Source organism: Tasmannia lanceolata, unplaced genomic scaffold (assembly GCF_043159265.1).
Source record: "Tasmannia lanceolata isolate RefF3 unplaced genomic scaffold, GAP_Taslan_0.1 ptg000024l, whole genome shotgun sequence".
NCBI classification, from domain to species: domain Eukaryota; kingdom Viridiplantae; phylum Streptophyta; class Magnoliopsida; order Canellales; family Winteraceae; genus Tasmannia; species Tasmannia lanceolata.
In genome coordinates, this window is record NW_027518701.1 from 8,173,428 (window position 1) to 8,193,585 (window position 20,158).

At 42.3% G+C, this 20,158-nt stretch overlaps 3 protein-coding genes across 3 annotated transcripts in view; 1 reads left to right on the forward strand and 2 right to left on the reverse strand.

Moving 5' to 3' along the window:
* The window catches only part of LOC143857258 ((3S,6E)-nerolidol synthase 1-like), a 70,609-nt gene extending 66,503 nt beyond the window's left edge, over positions 1 to 4,106 (forward strand). The window contains exon 6 of the mRNA XM_077367676.1: positions 3,774 to 4,106. Coding sequence (XP_077223791.1) covers positions 3,774 to 4,064 — 291 coding nt within the window. The 3' untranslated portion in view covers positions 4,065 to 4,106. The remainder of the gene's footprint in view (positions 1 to 3,773) is intronic.
* A 3,215-nt stretch (positions 4,107 to 7,321) lies between these two features.
* Positions 7,322 to 8,291, reverse strand: LOC143856980 (uncharacterized). The gene is made up of 2 exons (XM_077367261.1): positions 7,743 to 8,291; positions 7,322 to 7,663 (listed from the first exon to the last, which is right to left on the reverse strand). The coding sequence occupies exons 1-2, from the start codon at positions 8,289 to 8,291 to the stop codon at positions 7,322 to 7,324; spliced, it is 891 nt and encodes a 296-aa protein (XP_077223376.1).
* A 4,906-nt stretch (positions 8,292 to 13,197) lies between these two features.
* Positions 13,198 to 18,411, reverse strand: LOC143856981 (uncharacterized). Its single transcript, XM_077367262.1, has 6 exons — positions 18,277 to 18,411; positions 15,834 to 16,112; positions 15,606 to 15,728; positions 14,885 to 15,212; positions 14,510 to 14,771; positions 13,198 to 13,873 (listed from the first exon to the last, which is right to left on the reverse strand). The coding sequence occupies exons 1-6, from the start codon at positions 18,409 to 18,411 to the stop codon at positions 13,198 to 13,200; spliced, it is 1,803 nt and encodes a 600-aa protein (XP_077223377.1).
* Between the last annotated feature and the right edge of the window lie 1,747 nt (positions 18,412 to 20,158).

Consider the following 20,158-nt stretch of genomic DNA (forward strand, 5'->3'; position numbering starts at 1 on the left):
TTTCTCGCAGTAATCATATGCATCAAAATCTGAGATGCCAATGGCTAACATGGCATGTCCACACGGGAGTCCAAATGTTTGGAATGCACGACAACTGCACGTGCGAAGTTCCAAGTTTACGCCATCTGTATGTTCAAGCGACCGTACTTCATATTCATGAACCCCAACTCGATAAGCTGTATACTAGCGGCTCTCTTCCTTCGCTAATGTTATACGTTCTTCTGCGTAATGAGTCAACTTTGTTTGCCAACTATGACCCAATTTCTGACGCTTTTGAATGAAGTCTGTAGTCTGATGTCTAGTGTGCTCTACCAATGATGCAATCGGCAATCTTCTCGCATCCTTCAGGTTAGCATTGAAACACTCCGATCTATTTGTAGTCAATACATCATACCTATCCCCCTTAAAATAAAAACTAGCCCAGTGTTCGTTCGCAATGTCACTTATCCACTTGTGTGCACGTTCATTCCTTAACATCTTGTCCATTGTTTCTCTGAACACACTCTCTCTCAAAGTCCGTGCGGCTTTCCAAAATAATCTCTCAAGTAGAACATCTTTGAACTCGGATCGCAAATTGGCGGCGAGGTGACGCATGCAATAACTATGATGAGAATTGGGAAATATATTAGGCACTGCCTGCAACAACCCCTTCTGTCGATCGGAGCATATGGTGAATATGTTCATCTCCGCTGCAAATACGTACTGCCTTAGCAACCTAAAAAACCACCTCCAACTATCTTCGTTCTCCGTCTCAACAACCCCAAATGCTAATGGATATAAACCGTTGTTACCATCGACCCCGATTGCAATCAATAAGGTTCCTAGATACTTCCCTCACAGATGTGTCCCATCAACCAAAATTATAGGCCTGAGTGTTCGATGAAAAGACCGTATGCTGGGACCAAATGTCCAAAATAAGAGAAAAAAACTATCATCTCCCCTAGGTCGTAAATCTCTGGCTCTGAAAACACGCATATAGCTGCCGGGATTTCTTCTCATCATCTGAACTGTAAGTATAGGCAATATTCGATAAGAGTCCTCCACATTCCCACACTTAATCTCAAGTATGATGTTCATCGCGTTGTACGCTTTCCAATAGCTTATAATTATACCCCAATGCATCTTGATATATTCTCGTATGATCCTCGTCTTCACATCATCTGGGCAAGTAAATAAGCGTAAACATGTCTGAGCAACCCAAGCTGCTGTGACAAGAGGGTGATCATTGCCCCTTAATTTAGTTCTACACGTATGGTCGGGGATAAACGACTTCACTAACACACAGGTCATATGATTAGTACCCGTTATACGCCATTTTCAACCCTCTACCTTGCATCGAACGGCATACTTCTTCGGTGTTGACTTTGACCTCATGAACATAAACCTCTGCCGAATAGCGTACTCTTTGACAACCTTTTTGAAGTGTTGCATAATAGAAAATATTGCCCCAACCGTTAATTGCTCAAACTGAAGATTATTAGTATCTACATCATGGTCCCCAACAAACATCCCATCTGCTTTCATTGGCTGACTACTGTCAGTCGAAACCGGTTGAGATCCCTCTCTGATAGGAGAACCCCCTCTGATAGGAGAATCCGCACTGAAAGGCTGAGCGCATGGACTAACACCAATATTTCCATAATCGTCATCATCATCATCCTCCTCTTCCTCATCATCATTATCATCACTACCATCGTCATTATCATCATCATTTCTTTCTTCTTCTAAATCTAAACCCCTCACACAGAAACCGTCTTCAAAAACATTACTGAAGTCCACTTCAAGATCTCCCACATTTTGGAAGTCATCGATACCTCCACTAACATGGTTGCCATACAAATCACTTGCCAATGTTTCATTTAAGTCAATTTCAGAATTGCATAGGTCGGCAATATATAATCAAGTTGGATCCATATGAATTATAAATTGAAATATGGAAGTATTCAAACATTGCCAAAGAACTACAATACCTTATGACAGGTTCTACTGGAGCACCTCTGATCTCTTCACTTACATATCTCCCATCAAATTTACTTTCGTAGTCTTTTTGCAAGTCCACTTCAAAACGAAGACGTTTTTGGGACGGAATCGAAGTAGAAGGAATGCTACGATTAAGAGAGGGTCTTCTAGTACAGAGTTTGTCTGGGGGAAGCATTGACGAATTCAAGGAATTAATAAATTTGTCATTTATGCTCTTAGTTATGTATATCATCATCACAGAATTGAACATGTATCTGTCAAACATCCTTAACATTGTTTGGAGGACATCATCATCATCGACGTCGATTAAAGTGACTATATATGGATCCACAACATATCGACATTCTATCGATAGTAAAACCTACCTTTCTATAACACCAATCCTTCTTCGGATTGCAGCTTCAAATTCGTCGAAATTGATTCCGCGGCTGACAGATAACAATGTCTTCTTCCCTCATACGTATTCCCAAGAAACATCATCCTTCAAATTTCCATCATAGTGTAAAAGAAGAGAAACCATTGTTTCGGACATTTTTATAAAATTCTAAATAGGGGTTCTAAACAGAGTTGTTGCTAAAAGGGGATCTTCATATCTTCTTGAGGGGTATTCAAGTATACACAATGGGTTACCAAGTTCATAAGTGGGGTTGTGGACTCTAAAGGGGGTTTTACTACCTCAATGGGGGTTTGAAAGTCAGTCCACAAGGTGTTCTAAGAGAATATCAGCTACCTAATGAGGGATTCAAGTCCGTACAGAGGCTTCTGTAAAGGGTAATCAAGCTGCAAATTAGGGGTTTTCAACTCTCTACACAAGGGGGTTTTCAAGTTTCTAAAGGGATTACCAAGTACATAGAAGGGGAGTTACCAACAATGTACAAGGGCTTTTCAACAGTCTCCAAGGGGGTTACCAAGCCTCTCCGGGGTGTACCAAGTGTTTATCTGGTAAATAAATGGGTTATAAAGCAGGGTTACAGATATACTTGAAGCAGAAGCCCTAACTAACCATTTTGAAAGGGTTATAAGATAGGGTTATCAAGCAAAATAAATACAAGGTTATTACCCACAATAATGATATGGTTCAAACACATTAATACGACCACAAATCCTAAGAGAGTAGATAAGCTACGCACCTTTATTACCCTTCCTCAGTTTCAGACGTTAATGGAGAAACCTGGAAGAGGTTGGCGGTCATTTTTGGTAGGTAAAAAGTGTAAGAGAGAAATTTCTACTGTGAGTTGTTTTTTTTGCCTTGAGGGTATTTATGTAAAAGGCCATGTCAGAAAAGGTAAAATGGCCTCCGTTCACAAAATATCAAAAGGGTGTCACCCATTCACTATTTTGGCATTTTTGTGTCACTAGTTGACAATTTTTCCTTTAATTTAAGAAGAAATTTCCAAGGAAGTGAGGCAAACCCTGAAAACTCATTTCTCAGAATTGTCGGCAGCACCTACACAACAGTCATCCTGACCGATATGGTATTACAAGATTTATTAAGCTTTATTTGTTGGGAATCTCTGTTTACCGACCATACATGTCACATGTTTTTGTGACTATATGTTGACCACATAGATTGTTTCTTTTGTGACTTTAAATTGACCAAGTTGTCTAATAGGGCATACTCACTTTGGTTTACACTTTTTTTTAATTCGCTTTTCACGCCTCTTAAAATACTCAAGAAGCTATTAACATCCAATCAAAAATTGTAGAGCAGATAGTGTCATTACCAAACTAAGAAAGTTACGATACGATGTTTGCATTCATCAAACTAACACATGTTTTCTTGATGCTTGAAGGATGAGAACCAAGAAGGATACGATGGATCATACGTAGAGTGCTACATGAAAGAACATGGTAGCTCTTTTTCCCTTGAAAATGCATGTGAAGAGGTGGAAAATATGATATCTAATGCATGGAAGAAACTCAACGAGGAGTGCCTCTGTTCAAATCAATTCTCACCATCTTTCAAAGAAGGCTCACTAAACATTGCCCGAATGGTTGAGGTCATGTACAGTTACGACCAGAATCAACGCCTCCCAGCCCTTGAGCAACTCATCAATTCATTGCTCAATGAAAGCATCCCTTAACCAAACCCAAACAAATGTATACGCTTGTATGATAGTGGCAATATTCAGGGAAGATCGAAGGTGCCCAAATTGTTTGCTTTTTTCTCTTTTTATACAATTTTAGGTCCTCCTTGTTCTATTGCTTGCTAATGCATTTTCTTACTAAACACTTCCACATTTCGTAACCCAATGAATCTTTTTTCAACAACCGTTGGAATGAAACAGTGTTAGTGAGAAGGGTGCAGTGAAGAGCCGTGAAAAGTTGTGATGGCCAAATGGCCATGTGGGGCTGTTCAATAAGAATAGCTCCTTCCCTCCTCTTTTAGGCATTCGATTCATTCGTTCATTCTTGGAGATGTTATCAGCAACAGGCACAGCTTCCTCGCACCTCCTTCTATTTGCAGGAAGTCGGAGGAAGTCGAAACATGATCAATCACCACTATACGTGGTTGGCCAACGCAACCGTCTCTCCTGGAATTGGAGAATCTCTTGATTAATCAAGAACTGTTGGCAAGGCAGATGGCTGGATTGTCTGTGAAAGAAAGTGAGGAAGCGCTTGCGGTGAATAGCAAGTGGAAGTGGCAAAAAAATAAGAAGCCAAAGGATGGCTATAAGAGAGATGACCGGGCTAATAACAATGAAAAATCACAAGAAAAATGTGACTTTTATTGTTATCGATGTCGCAAACCTGGTCATATTAGAAGAAATTGTCGGGTTAGGATTGAGATTGATGATGGGAATTTTGTCGTCGAATCCAAAGACAAAGAGAATGATGACAATGGTGAATGGGATATGCAAGCTTATTTTGCTTGTGATGTGGCAGGGGAAGAGACTCCTACGGAATATGACTTTGAGGGGGAGATTTCTTTTGGACTGAATGTTGCAGAATCCCCTATTATGAAAAGTCAAATGTGTGTAACAAGTTCTTCGAAAATGAGGAGTATTGACTATGAGAACGATTGGTTGATTGATTCTGGATGTTCGCACAATGACTAGAAATCAAAATAAGTTTATGTTGTTGCGAAAATATGATGGAAATCATGCGGTTATCAGGGCGGATAATTCTATCCATGCTGTGAAGGATGTGGGTGATGTGACGGTTACCTCACGGTGTGGTGAAGGAAATAGCATCCTCAAAGATGTGTATCATGTACCGAGTATGGCGAAGAATCTAGAATCTGTACCACATATCAAATCAGCGGGCATATATGTGCTATTTGGACCTGATGATGTAAAGGTGTTAGAGAAAGTGGATGTTCCTGGTAATCCGATCATGTGTGGGAAACGGATGGAGACGATGTATGTACTATCAGCAGGAACAACTTATGTTGGTAAAACTCGCCGTAATGAAACTCCAGAGTTGTGGCATGCGCGCCTTGCTCATGTCACATATGACAACTTAAAAATTATGGCGAAACGAAACCTTGTTAAAGGTTTACCACCTATTGAGAACGGGAGATATATGGTTTGTGTTGGATGTCAGTTTGGAAAAGCACATCGTCAACCTTTTCCTCGTTCAGAGTTTCACTCAAAATGACCATTGGAGTTGGTTCACTCTGATGTGTGCTGTCTAATGAAGCAGAAGTCTGTAACTGGAAATTATTTTTTTCTTGTATTTGTTGATGATTTTTCGAGATATGTTTGGGTGTATTTTCTACAAGAGAAATCTGAAGTCTTTGAAAAGATCAACGATTTGCGTGCACGTGTAGAAGCTGAAACGGGATTTAAGATCGGTTGTTTGAGAACTGATAATGGTGGAGAATACACTTCTCAGTTTCTTTCCACCTATTTGACGGATCACAAAATTAAAAGACAATTCACCTGTCTTAAAACTCCACAGCAGAACGGAGTTGCAGAGAGAAAGAAACAGGCACTTAGTTGAGACTTGCCGAAGTATATTACATGGGAGGAATGTTCGTCCTCAATATTGGGCGGAGTGTATACGCGCGGCCGTATATGTAACTAATCATCTTCCGAACAACTACTTGGTTATGAGTCGCCTTATCAAAAGCTTACTGGTAGAAGGCCATCAGTTAGACACTTTAAAGTGTTTGGTTGTATTTGCGATGTGCTTGTACAGAAGCAAATGAGGAAAAAAAATGGAGAAAGCGACGGCGAGCCATGTTCATTAGTTATGATGAATAAAGGAAAGGGTGGAGATGCTTGGATCTATGTACGAAAGATCTATGTGTCAAGAGATGTGGTGTTCGATGAAGCGTCATCATGGTGATCCGTGGAAAACACCGCAATGACGGACTCAACAGATTTGATTGGCAGTTTGAAAGAGAGATTGGATTCAATTGCGCTACCACAAGAAAATCATGGTGTACCAAATCCGGATTCGATCCAAAGGATGAAAATCATAGATGATCTCTCACAGATGGATGGAGATGTGTTAGAGTCAGAACAGGAGGTGCCACGTCAAAGTTTGGCGACAATCCCACAAAATGGTAGTCCGATTAGCAAGAGCTCTAGTCCATGAAAGATTGGAAAAAGTCTGTGGCGTGAAAAAGATATTCCAGCTTCACTAGAAGAGGTGCAACCATCCCAACTTGAAGATCTTGAGGAACGTGAGTTTAGTGCTTCCAAACCACGGAGATCGACGCGCATTCCAAAGGCGAATCCGAAGTACGCAAATTTGTCTTTTTTTTTGTAAGGTGGAGGATTCAACATTTTTTGAAGATACAAAAGGCGTCAAAGAGTGGCGAATTGATAGATCGTGAAAATTTTCTCGAAGGAAACTTAGCGTGCCTTGAGTTAATGCTGAAGGAGAGTGCTAGAGTCATCACTGATTCGTGCATGGCGTCGGAGGGGCCGGGCCAACGGGTTTGAATCGTTGTTAGTTTGGTGAGACGGTGTTGAGGGGGAGAATTGTGAACGTCACCACCGACTCAGTGGTTATAGTCCTTTTGTTATAGGAGTTTGATTCCTAGAGAGTTTGTTTTATGTAGAAGTAGATAGCATGAAACTAGGAGTTTATTTTTATCTAGAATTAGATAAAGGCAAGCATCTCATGTATATATAAAAAGTGGTTTATGAATAAAGTGATTTTTGACTTCCACATTTTCTCTTCCTGAGAGTATAACGTTTTCTTTTGCTAGGTTTGTTTGCTTTATTTTGTATAGTACTTTTTTTTTTTGGAAAGATGACTTAATTAATTGGTGTAAAGGGGACAAGATATCCCCTTTACCCAGAAATTACAATGGCCATACCATGCAATACGGCTAAGATGATGCATTTAGCATCTCCATATAACCAGGATCTACAAAAGTGGACATCTAGTCCAATAATACACCGGCTTTTGCAAGCTCATCTGCCTTCACGTTTGCATATCTTCTCCTATGTTCAGTAACGGGCTTCACTGCATACACCAAGTCTTTAATTTCCATGATCATGGGTCTAATCCGCCCAGGTCCTATAGATTCGAATATGGCCCAAGCAACCGTGTTCGCCGAATCGCCTTCAATAATGAGCAGACCTTGCAAATTCAGAGCACACCATTGCAATCCGAATAATAAAGCCCTTACTTCTGCCTCATTAGCATCACACATACCCCCAGTTTTCGAGTATGACATCACAACTCTCTCCTTCCAGTTCCAGATGACGCCACTGATACCCGCCTTCCCAGGATTACATATTGAACTTCCGTCAAAATTTAGCTTCTACCAACCACGCGAACGGGGGGGTCCATTTTGGTACCGATTTTGCCATGATCTTCTTCTCCCAGATAATGTCCTGCCAATGCCTAAGGAAATCACGAATACTATAGTGAGTACCCCGCAATGCTTTGATCCTTGATATTAGGTCAATCTTGGTCTGTAGACAAATCCCTCTCACACACCGCTCCTTCCCCTGGAAAATCCTGTTGTTTCTCTCCTTCCATATATTCCAAATGAGAGCATAAGGAACTAGTTTCCATAATAGGTCCCCAACAGAACCAAAGCGTCCACCCTTCCAGTTTAGAATCACCGATCTAATACTCCTTCGGAAAACCCATTTCATGTTAAAGGATCTCAGCAAGTTTGTCCATAGAACATGAGCCATTTGGCATTGTAGTAGTAGGTGATCGATGGTTTCCTCCTCCTTTCTGCACAATACACACCAACTCGCCATCTGGAAGCACCTTTTCTTGAGTCTATCACACGTTTTTATTGCTTTGTAGGCCACGGTCCAAGGAAACGCCATGACTCTAGGTAGAGCATGCGACCTCCAAATAGCGGCACGACGTTTCGCTTTCTTGTCCCCCATGTTCGTACAGAAAAAGAATGACTTGACAGAGAAATAGCCCTCCGGGTCCAGCTTCCAGATTCTATCGTCAGGGCTATCCGGCGGACAATAGTGGGATTCCAACATCCTTAACAACACGGTGAGACTCAAATTCATTCTCCTTCAGATTTCTACGTAGTCTAATGTCCCACACTCCCCTCCCATGATGACCATCCCTGATAAGGTATTCTGAAACCATCACATTCGCCTTCACCACCAACCTAAATAGATTTGGAAACTTCTGACAAAGAGGAGTATCCCCAATCCATAAATCCAACCAGAACCTTACCTCATCCCCCTTACCAACACAAAATCTAATATATTGATCGAAGCACCCACAAATTGAAGCAATGGACCTCCATGCTGCAGATCCTCTTCCCCTTACTGGAACACCAGCCTTCCATTCCCCAAGCTCCTTCCCATACTTTTCCCTAACGACTCTGTGCCATAGGGCCCTCTTCTCCTCTCCACAACGCCATAGCCACTTCGCCAGTAAAGCCTTATTCCTTAATCTGATTTTTCCGATCCCTAACCCACCATGTTTTTTTAGCTTAAATACCTTCTTCCACTGAATGAGGTGTTTTAGCCTGTTATTGTTGTCAGTACCCTCCCAAAGAAAGTCTCGCTTTAATTTTTCAATTCTGAGAGCAATCTTTGCCGGTATTTTGTACAAAGACATGAAATACACCAGCATTTTCGCAAGCGCAACTTTGATCAGTGTAATCCTTCCTCCAAAAGACACATACCTTTTCTTTCAAGTTGATAATTTTCTTTCGACTCTCTCCACCACTGGATCCCACTGTGATGGCTTAGGTACCCCATACCCCAATGGTAATCCAAGGTATGTAATTGGTAAAACTTCCACACCACACCCAATCCTCCTAGCATAGTGCTCAACCATAGTGCATAGTACCCCATGCCAGCAATGGAACCTTTAGCGAAATTGATCTTCATCCCCGAACAGACTTCGAACCATCTAAACACCCTTTTAAGATTTGCAACCGACTTTTCATCATCCTCGATGAAACAGAGAGTATAATCGGGGAATTGTAGATGGGTCAACGATATTGAATTACGACTTGGTTTAAGATCATTTATGTATCCCAACCTAGCTGCCTTGCTGATCATCACACTTGAAGCTTCCATGATCATGATAAACAAATACGGCGACAATGGATCACCTTGTCTCAGTCCCCTCGAGTTCCAACAATATCCCTCCGCAGTGCCATTCAATAGGATTGAGAAGGAAGCTGTAGATATACATGCCGAAATCTAGTTGTGCCAATTAGCCCCAAAACCCATTGTTTGTAAGATGAAGTCCAGAACTCCCCACTCCACATGGTCATATGCTTTTTCAATGTCAACTTTTACAATGAGGCCCCTGTTCCCCTCCTTTTTTGTCGAATCCAAGACTTCGTTCGCAATGAGAATTCCGTCTAAAATTTGCCTCTTATTAACGAAAGCTCCTTGAAACTCTGAAATGATGTCCCACATAACCCCTTTCAATCTAATAGCCAAGACTTTTACTAGTATCTTATACATACTAGTTATTAGTGATATCGGTCTGAAATCCCTGATGCCAATAATACCATCTTTTTTTAGGAATAAGGGTAATAAAAGTAGAGTTGGATTCCCTACCAATAATACCACGATCATGAAACTCACAAAAGAAAGCCATAACATCCCCTTTGACCACGTTCCAATAATTCTAATAGAACACAATCGGGAATCCGTCCGGGCCCTAGGCCCAGTGCTTTTTCTTTTCCTAAGGAAGAGATCGCCCTTTCCACCTCATCCTCAGTGAAAGGTTTCTCTAGGTTGGCTTGCTGCAAAGGAGAGATTGACTTGAAATCCAGTCGGCCCATACTTGGTCTCCAATCACACTCCTTTGAATAGAGTTCAACATAGAAGTTGATAATCCTTCCTTGATAGTGTCCATGTCCTCCACCAGAGTTTCTCCCTCCTTAATGCAGTTAATGGTATTAATTCTTCTCCTGACATTAGCCATACGGTGGAAGCATTTTGTGTTTTGATCGCCAGCCTTCAACCAAGATACGCGAGACTTTTGCCTCCATTCGATTTCCTCCCTGCTCAAAATCTCTTCATGCTTCTCCAATAACGATATCTTCTCCAGCTTTTGCTGAACTGATCCCCCGAATTTTCTTCCATTCGCTCTAAGATATCCAGTGTAGTCATTATCTCGTCTTTTCTGCCACTATTAACCATGAATTGCTTCTTTTGCCAAGCTTTAATGCGCAGTTTAAGATGCTTCAATTTCTTGTATAGAATAAACCCCTTCCACCCATCAAATACTTCCTCATTCCACGGTAGACTAACAAGATCTTCAAACTTTGGGTCCTCACACAGAGCAATATTGAATTTGAAGGGCCGAGGACCCCCATTAAAATCTGCCAACTACTGCATGATGGGATTGTGGTTAGATACCGGCTTTGGCAATGCCCGCTGACGTATAATAAGAAAAAGTTCCTCCCACTCCGTCGAGATAAGAATCAGGTCAATGTGACTCATTATCAAATTGTCCTGATATTTTGCCCATGTGTATTTCGCCCCCTCAAGAGGTAAGTCCATTAGCATGCAGTCCTGAATGAAGCTAGAGAAATTGGACATGTTCGTGTTGATTCTCGCAAACTTGCTTTTTTCCCACCGGGAAGCGAATGGTATTAAAATCACCACCCACAATCCAAGGTCCCCGCCATTGATTTCTGATCCCCCTTTACTCAACCCACAAACCACTTCTCTCTCCAGCTGTGGCCGGTCCATAGACCACCGTCAACATCCACTTCTCCGTCCAATTTGAAGATGATAATATCGTAGAGACCAAGAATGCCTTTATAATCACCTCCTTAATTCTAAAATAATTACCCTTCCATATAATAATAATAATACCACCAGTTGTTCCCACCGCCTCCTTTGCTATCCATTCTCTATTACTTCTCCGCAAATTTTGTTAATGAGTGACTCCGTGACCCCCATAATTTTTTTTTGAATGATGCCATATTTTATTGATACTATAATAATTACAAAGGGGACCAGAGGTCCCACTTAACATTACATAGTATCGGAAAGGGCTGACGAGGGTATACCCTGAGTCATCCTTGTGAAGTTTTACCCCTCAAAAGGAGCTGGAACTTTCCCCGACCTGTTCATACCAAAAACCTTGTAGTAAACATTCAACCTACATTTTCCTACCCACAGGGAGTTCAGGGGATCTATCCTGATTACCGAAGAAAACCCAAGCACATTGGAGACATTTCTATTATCCACCTCGATCGGCCCCCAGCCTAATGACACCATCAAATAGTGGCAAAATGATGTCAACTAAGGGGAGTATTTAACAAGTTCATCAAGGAGACTTTGCAGAAAGGACATCGATAAAGTCCCCGATTCCGGATTCCTTTTCAGAAACCCCTGGCTTCTTCGAGCTTCAATCTCCTCTCCCAAATAGGAAATAGCCATCTCCTTATAAGCGTCCGATGTTCTCTTCCGATTTCTACTATTCTCTAGAAATCTGTTAATGGAGGCTAATCTTTCATCGTAGGCCATCCTTCTTATCTTATGAAGGATCTTTTCCAGCACCATGATTTCCGTAAATAAGTTTCTCTTACGCCCCTCTGAGCATGATGAGGATTCCTGTTGCCCGTAGCCTGACTATCCATCCTTATAAAAATACAATGTCTATATTTAAATCTTTACAATCCAGATGACTCATTAAATAAGATGCTTCACCGCCTTATGAGTAGACCAGAAAGGTCACTGAAAGTGATCCCATTCGAGGACATCTTGCCAAGACAATTAATTTCCGTTAAGCAAAACGCCCCTTCTTACGGTCTTTTCGCATCTTCCCAAGACAAACCCCCACCCACTACGATCAAGTCAAAACAACTGAGAAAGGTTAATCAGTTTAAAGTCAAAGCCTAAGCCCTCGACCCATTTAGAGTGGGCCATAGAGTCGAATAGTATCCAAAACATAATACACCCCTAAACATACAGTCGTACGTGATGTATCCGTCTTCTTCACAGGACCCACCTGTTCAAAATAGCTAGAGAAGACCCAACCTACCTGACTTGAGATTTTTTCGGAATTTCAACAGACTACTGTTTAGTCTTCTAGCTCCAGTCTTTAATACCAAGGATTTTCCAAACAAATTCATAAGCATACTTTCCAGAAATCTAGACCCCAAAATTCCAAATACCAGAGGAAATTTAGTTCGAGAGCGAGGGCGAGAAGAAATAGGGTTGCTAATAGATACAGCCAACTAAGCATTCTTAGGCCCCACCAACCATTCAGAAGTGTCATCAGGCCTAACTTTTAGATCGCAACACAACTTTGTCAGAGACCATTAATGACTGTTGCAAAAGAGATTAGAGAGAAAGTGTGTGAGTTGGGTATCTCCCCCTCACCATTTTATTAATATAATAAAAGCTGTACAATAACTACAATGACTAAAATGCCCATAGGCATATAGGCTTATTCTAACACTCCCCCTCAAGCTGGAATGTATAAATTGTACATTCCTAGCTTGTTACATATGTCACTCAGTTTTGATTTATTTAATGGTTTGGTAAACATGTCAGCCAACTGTTCTGCAGAACGAGTAAATACAACGCATATCTCCGCTTTCTGGATTCTCTGATGAATGAAATGACAGTCAACTTCAATATGCTTTGTTCTCTCATGAAAGACCGGATTCGTCGCAATATAGATAACTGCTCTGTTGTCACAATACAACTGTGACGGCGAAGGAAGCACAATACCAATCTCTGCTAGGAGTGATCTCAACCAAAGAATCTCAGTCGTAGTATACGCCATGGCTCTGTATTCTGCCTCTGCACTTGATTTTGCAATGACATTATGTTTCTTACTTTTTCATGAAACCAGATTACCTCCAACAAAGGTACAATACCCGGTAGTCGATCTCCTATCCGTAGGGGATCCAACCCAATCAGCATCTGAGAACCCCTCAATTCGTGTATGACCATGTCGTTTGAATAATAATTCCTTTCCTGGTTCACCTTTCAGATATTTGAGTATTTGAACCACTACATTCCAATGCGAAGTACGAGGAGAGGTCATGTACTGGCTAATCACGCCAACGGCATAGGATATATCAGGACGAGTAACCGTAAGGTATATAAGTTTGCCCACAAGTCTTCTATACCTACCAGGATCCTTCAATAACTCACCCTCTTCTGGAACCAGCTTCACATTTGGATCCATGGGTGCAGCTACAGGTTTCACACTAAGATTTCCTATCTCTTCTAACAACTCCAGAACGTACTTCCTCTGTGATAGAGACAAACCACTAGAAGAATATGCAACCTCTATCCCAAGAAAATATCTGAGACGTCCCAAGTCCTTTGTCGCAAACTCTTTTTGTAGGAAGGCTTTCAGTTTTTGAATTCCCTCTGAGTCACTCCCTGTAATAATGATGTCATCGATATATACAATTAACATAATGCATCCTGCTGAGGACTGATGACTGAATACTGAGTGATCCACACCACACTGCTTGAGGCCAAACCTCATAACTGCCTCACTAAATCTGCCAAACCATGAACGCGGCTATTGCTTCAACCCATAAATTGCTTTTCTGAGGCGACAGACTGATGATGACAACTCCCCCGGAGCAACATAATCTGGTGGTTGCTCCATATACACCTCTTCAAGGAGGTCGCCATGTAGAAAAGCGTTTTTCACATCTAACTAGTGAAGATGCCATCCATTATTTACTACAAGGGAGAGGAGAACCCGAACGGAAGGAATCTTCGCAACTGGAGAAAACGTCTCATGATAGTCGACACCGAATGTTTGACTGTAGCCCTTGGCCACCAGACGAGCCTTCAGTCGATCAACGATGCCATCAGGTAGATATTTAATGGAGAACACCCAACGACATCCTACAGGACGAGCACCAGCAGATAGAGAAACTAGATCTCATGTGTGATTAGAATGCAGAGCTCCCATTTCAAGATCCATTGTAGCTTGCCATCCTGGGTGATGAAGAGCCTCATTCAGAGACTGGGGTAACACAGTAGAAGACACAGAGAAGACAAAGCTTTTGAAAGGAAGAGTTAGACGATCATAAGAGACAAAATTAGAAATGGGGTGAGCAGTAGAATGAGAACGAGTACGTGAAGCAATAGGAGAGTTAGAAAAAAACTACAGGAGATGAAGGTACCTGATGAGAGGGTAAAGTGATCTCTGGCTATGAAGACGATTTGTCGGTGCGAGGAAGCTGTGCCTCTTGTTGACGACGATGATATTAGACTTTAGTAGGGGACGATCCACCCTAGGAGCACATGAATCAACCTGTCCAGTGGGGCAGGCAGAAGGAGGTGCTAAGGAAGTCGGAGGAAGAGGGGGAAGAATAGGAAGAGAAATGGTCACATCATGTTCCATTCTGACAACATGAGGAACAGAGGTAGAGCCAAAGAATGATTCTGATTCAAAAAAGGTCACATCAGCTGATACATACCAATGATGCAAACGCGGACTATTGCAACGATATCCTTTTTGGGTGCGAGAGTAACCCAGAAAAACACATCGTTCTGACCGAGGTCAAGCTTGTCACGGCTAGGTTGCAAATGATGGACAAAACAAACACAGCTAAAGACACGGGGCGTAAGAGGGAATGAATCCTGATGTGGATAAACTATGTGAAATGGAGAATCCCCATGAAGCACTGAAGATGGAAGACGATTGGAGAGGAAACAAGCACTGAGAATGGCGTCAGACCAGTAGGTTTTAGAAACATGCATCTGGAAGAGGAGAGTGCGAGCCACCTCAAGTAGATAGCGCAATTTCCTTTCGGTGACACCATTTTGCTGCGAGGTGTATGCACAAGAGGATTGATGGATAATGCTATGAGAGGAGAAATAATCCTGAAAGCCACCAGTACCAGAAAAACACTCACATACATTATCAGTAAGCAGGCATTTAAGACTGCAACTAAACTGGTTTTTTATTTCATTATGAAAATTTTGAAATGCAGAGAAGACTTGGGAGCGGTCCTTCAATAGATACAGCCAAGTCATTCAAGAGTAATCATCAATAAAAACTGCAAAATACTGAAATCCATTATTCGACGCGACCCTAGAAGGTCTCCATACATCACAATGAACTAGTTGAAATAAACTATCTACTCTAGTGACAACTCGGGAAGGGAAAGACACTCTATGATGCTTCCCGAGTTCACAAGACTGACAATGAAATGGAGAGACAGAAGAGGGAACTAAGGATGTCTCCCGTAGGCGCTGAAGTGATGGGTGACCCACTCGACAGTGCCACTGAAAGGCATCCACTGAACTGTGTAAGGCTGATGAAGAGGGGCTGCAGCCAAGACGGTACAGGCCATCCACCTCACGACCCGATCCAATCGTCCTCCCAGTCAAAAGATCCTGAAAAAGACAATAAGATGGAAAGAATGAGATAAAGCAAGAAAGATTTTTCGTAATTTGGCTAACAGATAATAAACTAAAAGGAGATTTAGGTACACATAATACTGAAGATAGCGGAAGATTAGGTGAAAGACATGTGGTACCAATACTAGTGATAGGTGTAGTGGAACCATCAGCTAAAGTAATGGACTGAAAAGCAGATGGAAAAGTGCGAAAAGAAGAGAGATGTGATGAGTTACCAGTCATATGGTTCGAGGCTCCTGAGTCAATGATCCATGACCCGAAACTAGAAAGTAATGTAGTATGTGAACTACTTGGCTGGGCAAAGCCCGCAGTGGCCTGTGAAGCACTCTGTCGAAGGCGCTGGAGCTCCTCATAGTCTACCTGCGTAAAGGAGAATGAGTCATCAGTAAGTGGCAAGGCAGGGGCAAAGACAATTGTGTCAGATGGGACAGAAGTGCTGAGGTGAGCTGATCGAGGCGGCCTGAGCTCAGGGTGCAATGTGTAACAAGTCTCAATGACATGACCATCGCGCTGGCAGTGGGTGCAATAAGGACGGCCACGCCCACTCCCAACACGACCACCACCATGGCCACCGTGGCCACGAGCTTGTGAAAAAGAACCACCACCTCGAGAAGGACGAGTATGAAATTCCACTTAGCAACCCAAGAGGGGGTGAATTGGGTTTCTTTTCAAATTTTAAGAATTTTGAAAACTTAGATTGCACTAGTTTTAGATTGAATAGGAAATCAAAAATAGTATTCAAAGCAATAGTGAAAACTTACCACACAAGAAGAGGTGAAGAGGCAAAGAAGCTTTGACACCAAGATTTTTATAGTGGTTCGGTCTTATCTCAAGACCTACTCCACTCTTCTCAAGTTACTCTCCTTGAGGATTCCACTATCTTCTCCAAGGAACTTAAATACGGCGTTCCTTCCGCCTTGTACAAATCGAGCTCTACGCTCCAAGGGTCTTCTACGGCGCCCTTTGTGCCAAATACAAAGAAGATGAAATGAAAAAGCTTGCTTGCCTCTAGATAGGCTAATTTAAGGTAAAGCTCACTCACTCTCACAAGAACAAGATTGAACAAGTGAAGGTCCTAAGGTCTCTCAAGAATAATCTAAGGTAAATGGCACAAGAGAGAGATGGAGAGTGAAGATCTTCAAGAGAAGGAGAACAAATGACTTTTTGTGCTCTTGAAATCTTTGTAATGTCCTTAGGTAGAAAACCCAAGAGTCCCTAAGTTCATATAAATAGAGGGGACAAAAAAAGACAAAATATTCGCACCCCAACGGTCGTCTCGGACTCCGGGCTCGGAGCTCCGAGCGGCTAATTTTTTGAACCTGGAACAATTCTCGGAGTTCCGAGAATTTTCTCGGAGTTCCGAGAATTTTCTCGGAGTTCCGAGCTCGGAGCTCCGAGAATATTCTCGGAGTTCCGAGAAGCCTACGGCCAGCAGATTTTCCTTATGTTTTGCTGATTTTGTTTGGGCTTTTGGAACTTTGATTTTTCAAGATAAATGGAGTGTCATGAGGGTCCAACAATGTTGAGACACCACTATGAACATTCACAAACCCATTAAATTCTATCTAGGTTGATTTTAACTCTCCTTTGTGCCATAGACCTAGACTAAACATTGAGGACCGTTTACATTCTAAATTTACTTGGTCTTCAATCTTGTTGGCACCTTGTAGAGGCTTTGACATGTCTTCACTCAACTCCATTGATGCTTGAGTTGATTTGCCATTCTTGTGCTTGAGTTCAACCTCGAGTTCAACCTTGTCATGCACTCTTGAGGATGGTACACTGTGAACATTATAACTTTGCCAATGGAAATCATTAGTGTATAAAACCTTTAAAACAAATTTAGTTTGTTAATCATCAAAACAATTCAATAGGAGTACTTGTTGAACCCTTGGGCTAACAATCTCCCCCTTTTTGATGATGACAAACATAATTTGTTTTAGGGTAGGAGCTCCCCCTTTAGGGATGAATAAAACACTTTGGGCTCCCCCTAAGAGTTTGATTTAATTGAACATTTAAGGCATTACTTTAAGGATGAAAATTTGATTGCAACATTTTAAGCATAGAGCTTTGCTCCCCCTTAATATATGCATTGGGAGCTCAAATATTCTCCCCCTTTTGTCATCACCAAAAAGGTGGAACAAAAGGAGTGAGGGTAGGTGAGAGCAAATGAACAAGTAACGTGAAATGCGATAAAGAGAGTAGGCATAATACATGGTATGCAAGCAAAAAGAATGAAACATAGAGATATATATAGAGGATGTGAAATGGCATACAGAAAAGTGCATACAATCAGTCAGCATACATAGCATTCATGACACAGCATAATGGTGACAGATATAGATAAACCTAAAACATCCCAAAAAAAAAAGATCCATACAACCAGCGTATAGTCCAAAGACTATCGATACATAACAGAAACAGATAGATACACCGAATAGAAATAGAAATCTGAGCATCAGAGAACTCGAGCCATCTACTGAGGCGGAGGAGGCGGTGGCTGATGAGAAGAGCTGCCCGGTGCCTGGCCCCACTGGTCACCGGAGAGGTAGCGATAATAAGCGGCCCACTGCTCATCAACATGGGTAGTCATGGTCTGGAAGCGAGCAGAGATCTCAGAGTCAACATGGGTAGATAGCTGCGCAAATTGTGAGGCCATGGATCGTTCAATAGCCTCCTGCATCTGAGCCAAGTCCTGGCGAGTGCAGTATGAAGATGTATCCTGTGATGGCTGCGGGGCCGGTGCAGCCTGAGCATCGGCTTCGTAGCCGCCTTCAGCGGAAGGAGCATCGTCAACCGCGACTTGATTCAAAGCCATTCGGTTAAAGGTCTGCTCATCAAACGGGGCAGTCGGAGTCATGGTCAGTTCACCATCCAAGGTGATGCCAAAGTGACGGAAGACACGGGTGAGGACCATGCCATAGGGCAACGAAGAGCGGTAGCGGCCAGGGGTCTGAAACATGTAGCGAAACATGATGTACGGCAGACAAAGCTGGCGGCCTTCGAGAATGCTGTAGATAAGATAGGCCTCTAAGGGTCTGAGGGCTTCACGCATCCCACCACGAGGGATGAAGATGTGGTACATAAAGTTGTGAAGCATACGTGCTACCGGAATGAGGTCGGCGGATTGGACGGGCATACCAGAGTGGTAGTTCCGCGTAATCCTACCATAGACCGTGTCATGATCGATATCATCAAGTGAATGGGTCCCATCTTCCGGCCAGAAATAGTGGGTGAGGCCATCAAAGCTGATCCCTAGAAGAGTGGCAAATGTGTGATAGTTGAGTTTGATCACTGTTTTCTTGATTTTGGATTCAATTTTGAAGAAGGAAGGAGAAATTGTGAGATTGGCGTAGAAGAGACGCACCAATCGAGGGTATACTGGTTCATTGAGGTGTAGGATGGATGTCCAGTGAAGGGCATCAAATTTGGCCTGTAAGTCGAAATTTTGAAGGACAGGAGGATCAATGTACCTGCCGGTGAGGATGCCCCTAGTGCCGATGTCGGCCCAGAGTTTCTTGGCTTTATCCCCAGTAAAAAATGAGTTAGGCACAACCTCAGCCGCTACAGCCTTTGCCTTTGCCTTCTTCCGAGAAGGCCCTTCTTCCTCGGGAACTTCTTCAGGAAAGTATTCAGGGTCTGCAGCTTGGGAGGAGCCTCCAATGTTGAGATTTTTGGTTTTGGGAGGCATTGTGAGAAGAAATGTGAGTAGAGAGATAGCCCTAAAATGAAGGAGAATAAGAGAAATAGAGAGAAATAGAGAGAAATAGAGAGAAATAGAGAAATAGAGACGGATAAGGGTTTAAAAACAAGGAAATAGCCCTAGAATGGAAGAAAATAGAAGAAGGGGAGAAAGGAAGAAGAAGAAAAACGAAAAAAAGAGAAATTTTAGGGTTTGAAGAAGAAAAATGGGTTGGTAGGAAGAAGAGAGGTAAAGGAAATGGTTTGAAGGAGGAAAAGGGGTTGTGGAAGTTGAAAAAGGAAGATTAAGAACGAAAATGGAGGTAGTATTTGAGAAGAAAGGGAAGGAAGAGGGAAAGGGGAGAGGAGAAAATGAAAAAAAAAGAACCGGATCCAGGGGTTTTAACGCTCCTGGACCGATTCTCGGAGCTCCGAGAAATAGGCTCGGAGTTCCGAGAACACACGAGTTTTTTTGTTTTGCTACTGTCCGATTCTCGGAGTTCCGAGAAATTTTCTCGGAGTTCCGAGAACACACGCAATTTTTTTATTTTTCTACTGTCCGATTCTCGGAGTTCCGAGAAATTTTCTCGGAGTTCCGAGAAGCCTGGAAGAAATCTCGGAGTTCCGAGAAATTTTCTCGGAGTTCCGAGAAACGTTCCAGAGCCCTCTGTTCATTTCCTCGGAGTTCCGAGACAAAATCTCGGAGTTCCGAGAAATTTTTTTTT

Coding starts and splice junctions, on each gene's coding strand:
- LOC143856980 (XM_077367261.1), bottom strand. CDS start 8,291: ATGGGGGACAAGAAAGCGAAACGTCGTGCCGCTATTTGGAGGTCGCAT. Junction 7,664..7,742: donor AGAAGATCATGGCAAAATCG/GTACCAAAATGG, acceptor AATCCTGGGAAG/GCGGGTATCAGTGGCGTCAT.
- LOC143856981 (XM_077367262.1), bottom strand. CDS start 18,411: ATGGCCTCACAATTTGCGCAGCTATCTACCCATGTTGACTCTGAGATC. Junction 15,729..15,833: donor CTAATCTTCCGCTATCTTCA/GTATTATGTGTA, acceptor TGTCTTTTTCAG/GATCTTTTGACTGGGAGGAC. Junction 14,772..14,884: donor CCGTGACAAGCTTGACCTCG/GTCAGAACGATG, acceptor TTTTTGAATCAG/AATCATTCTTTGGCTCTACC.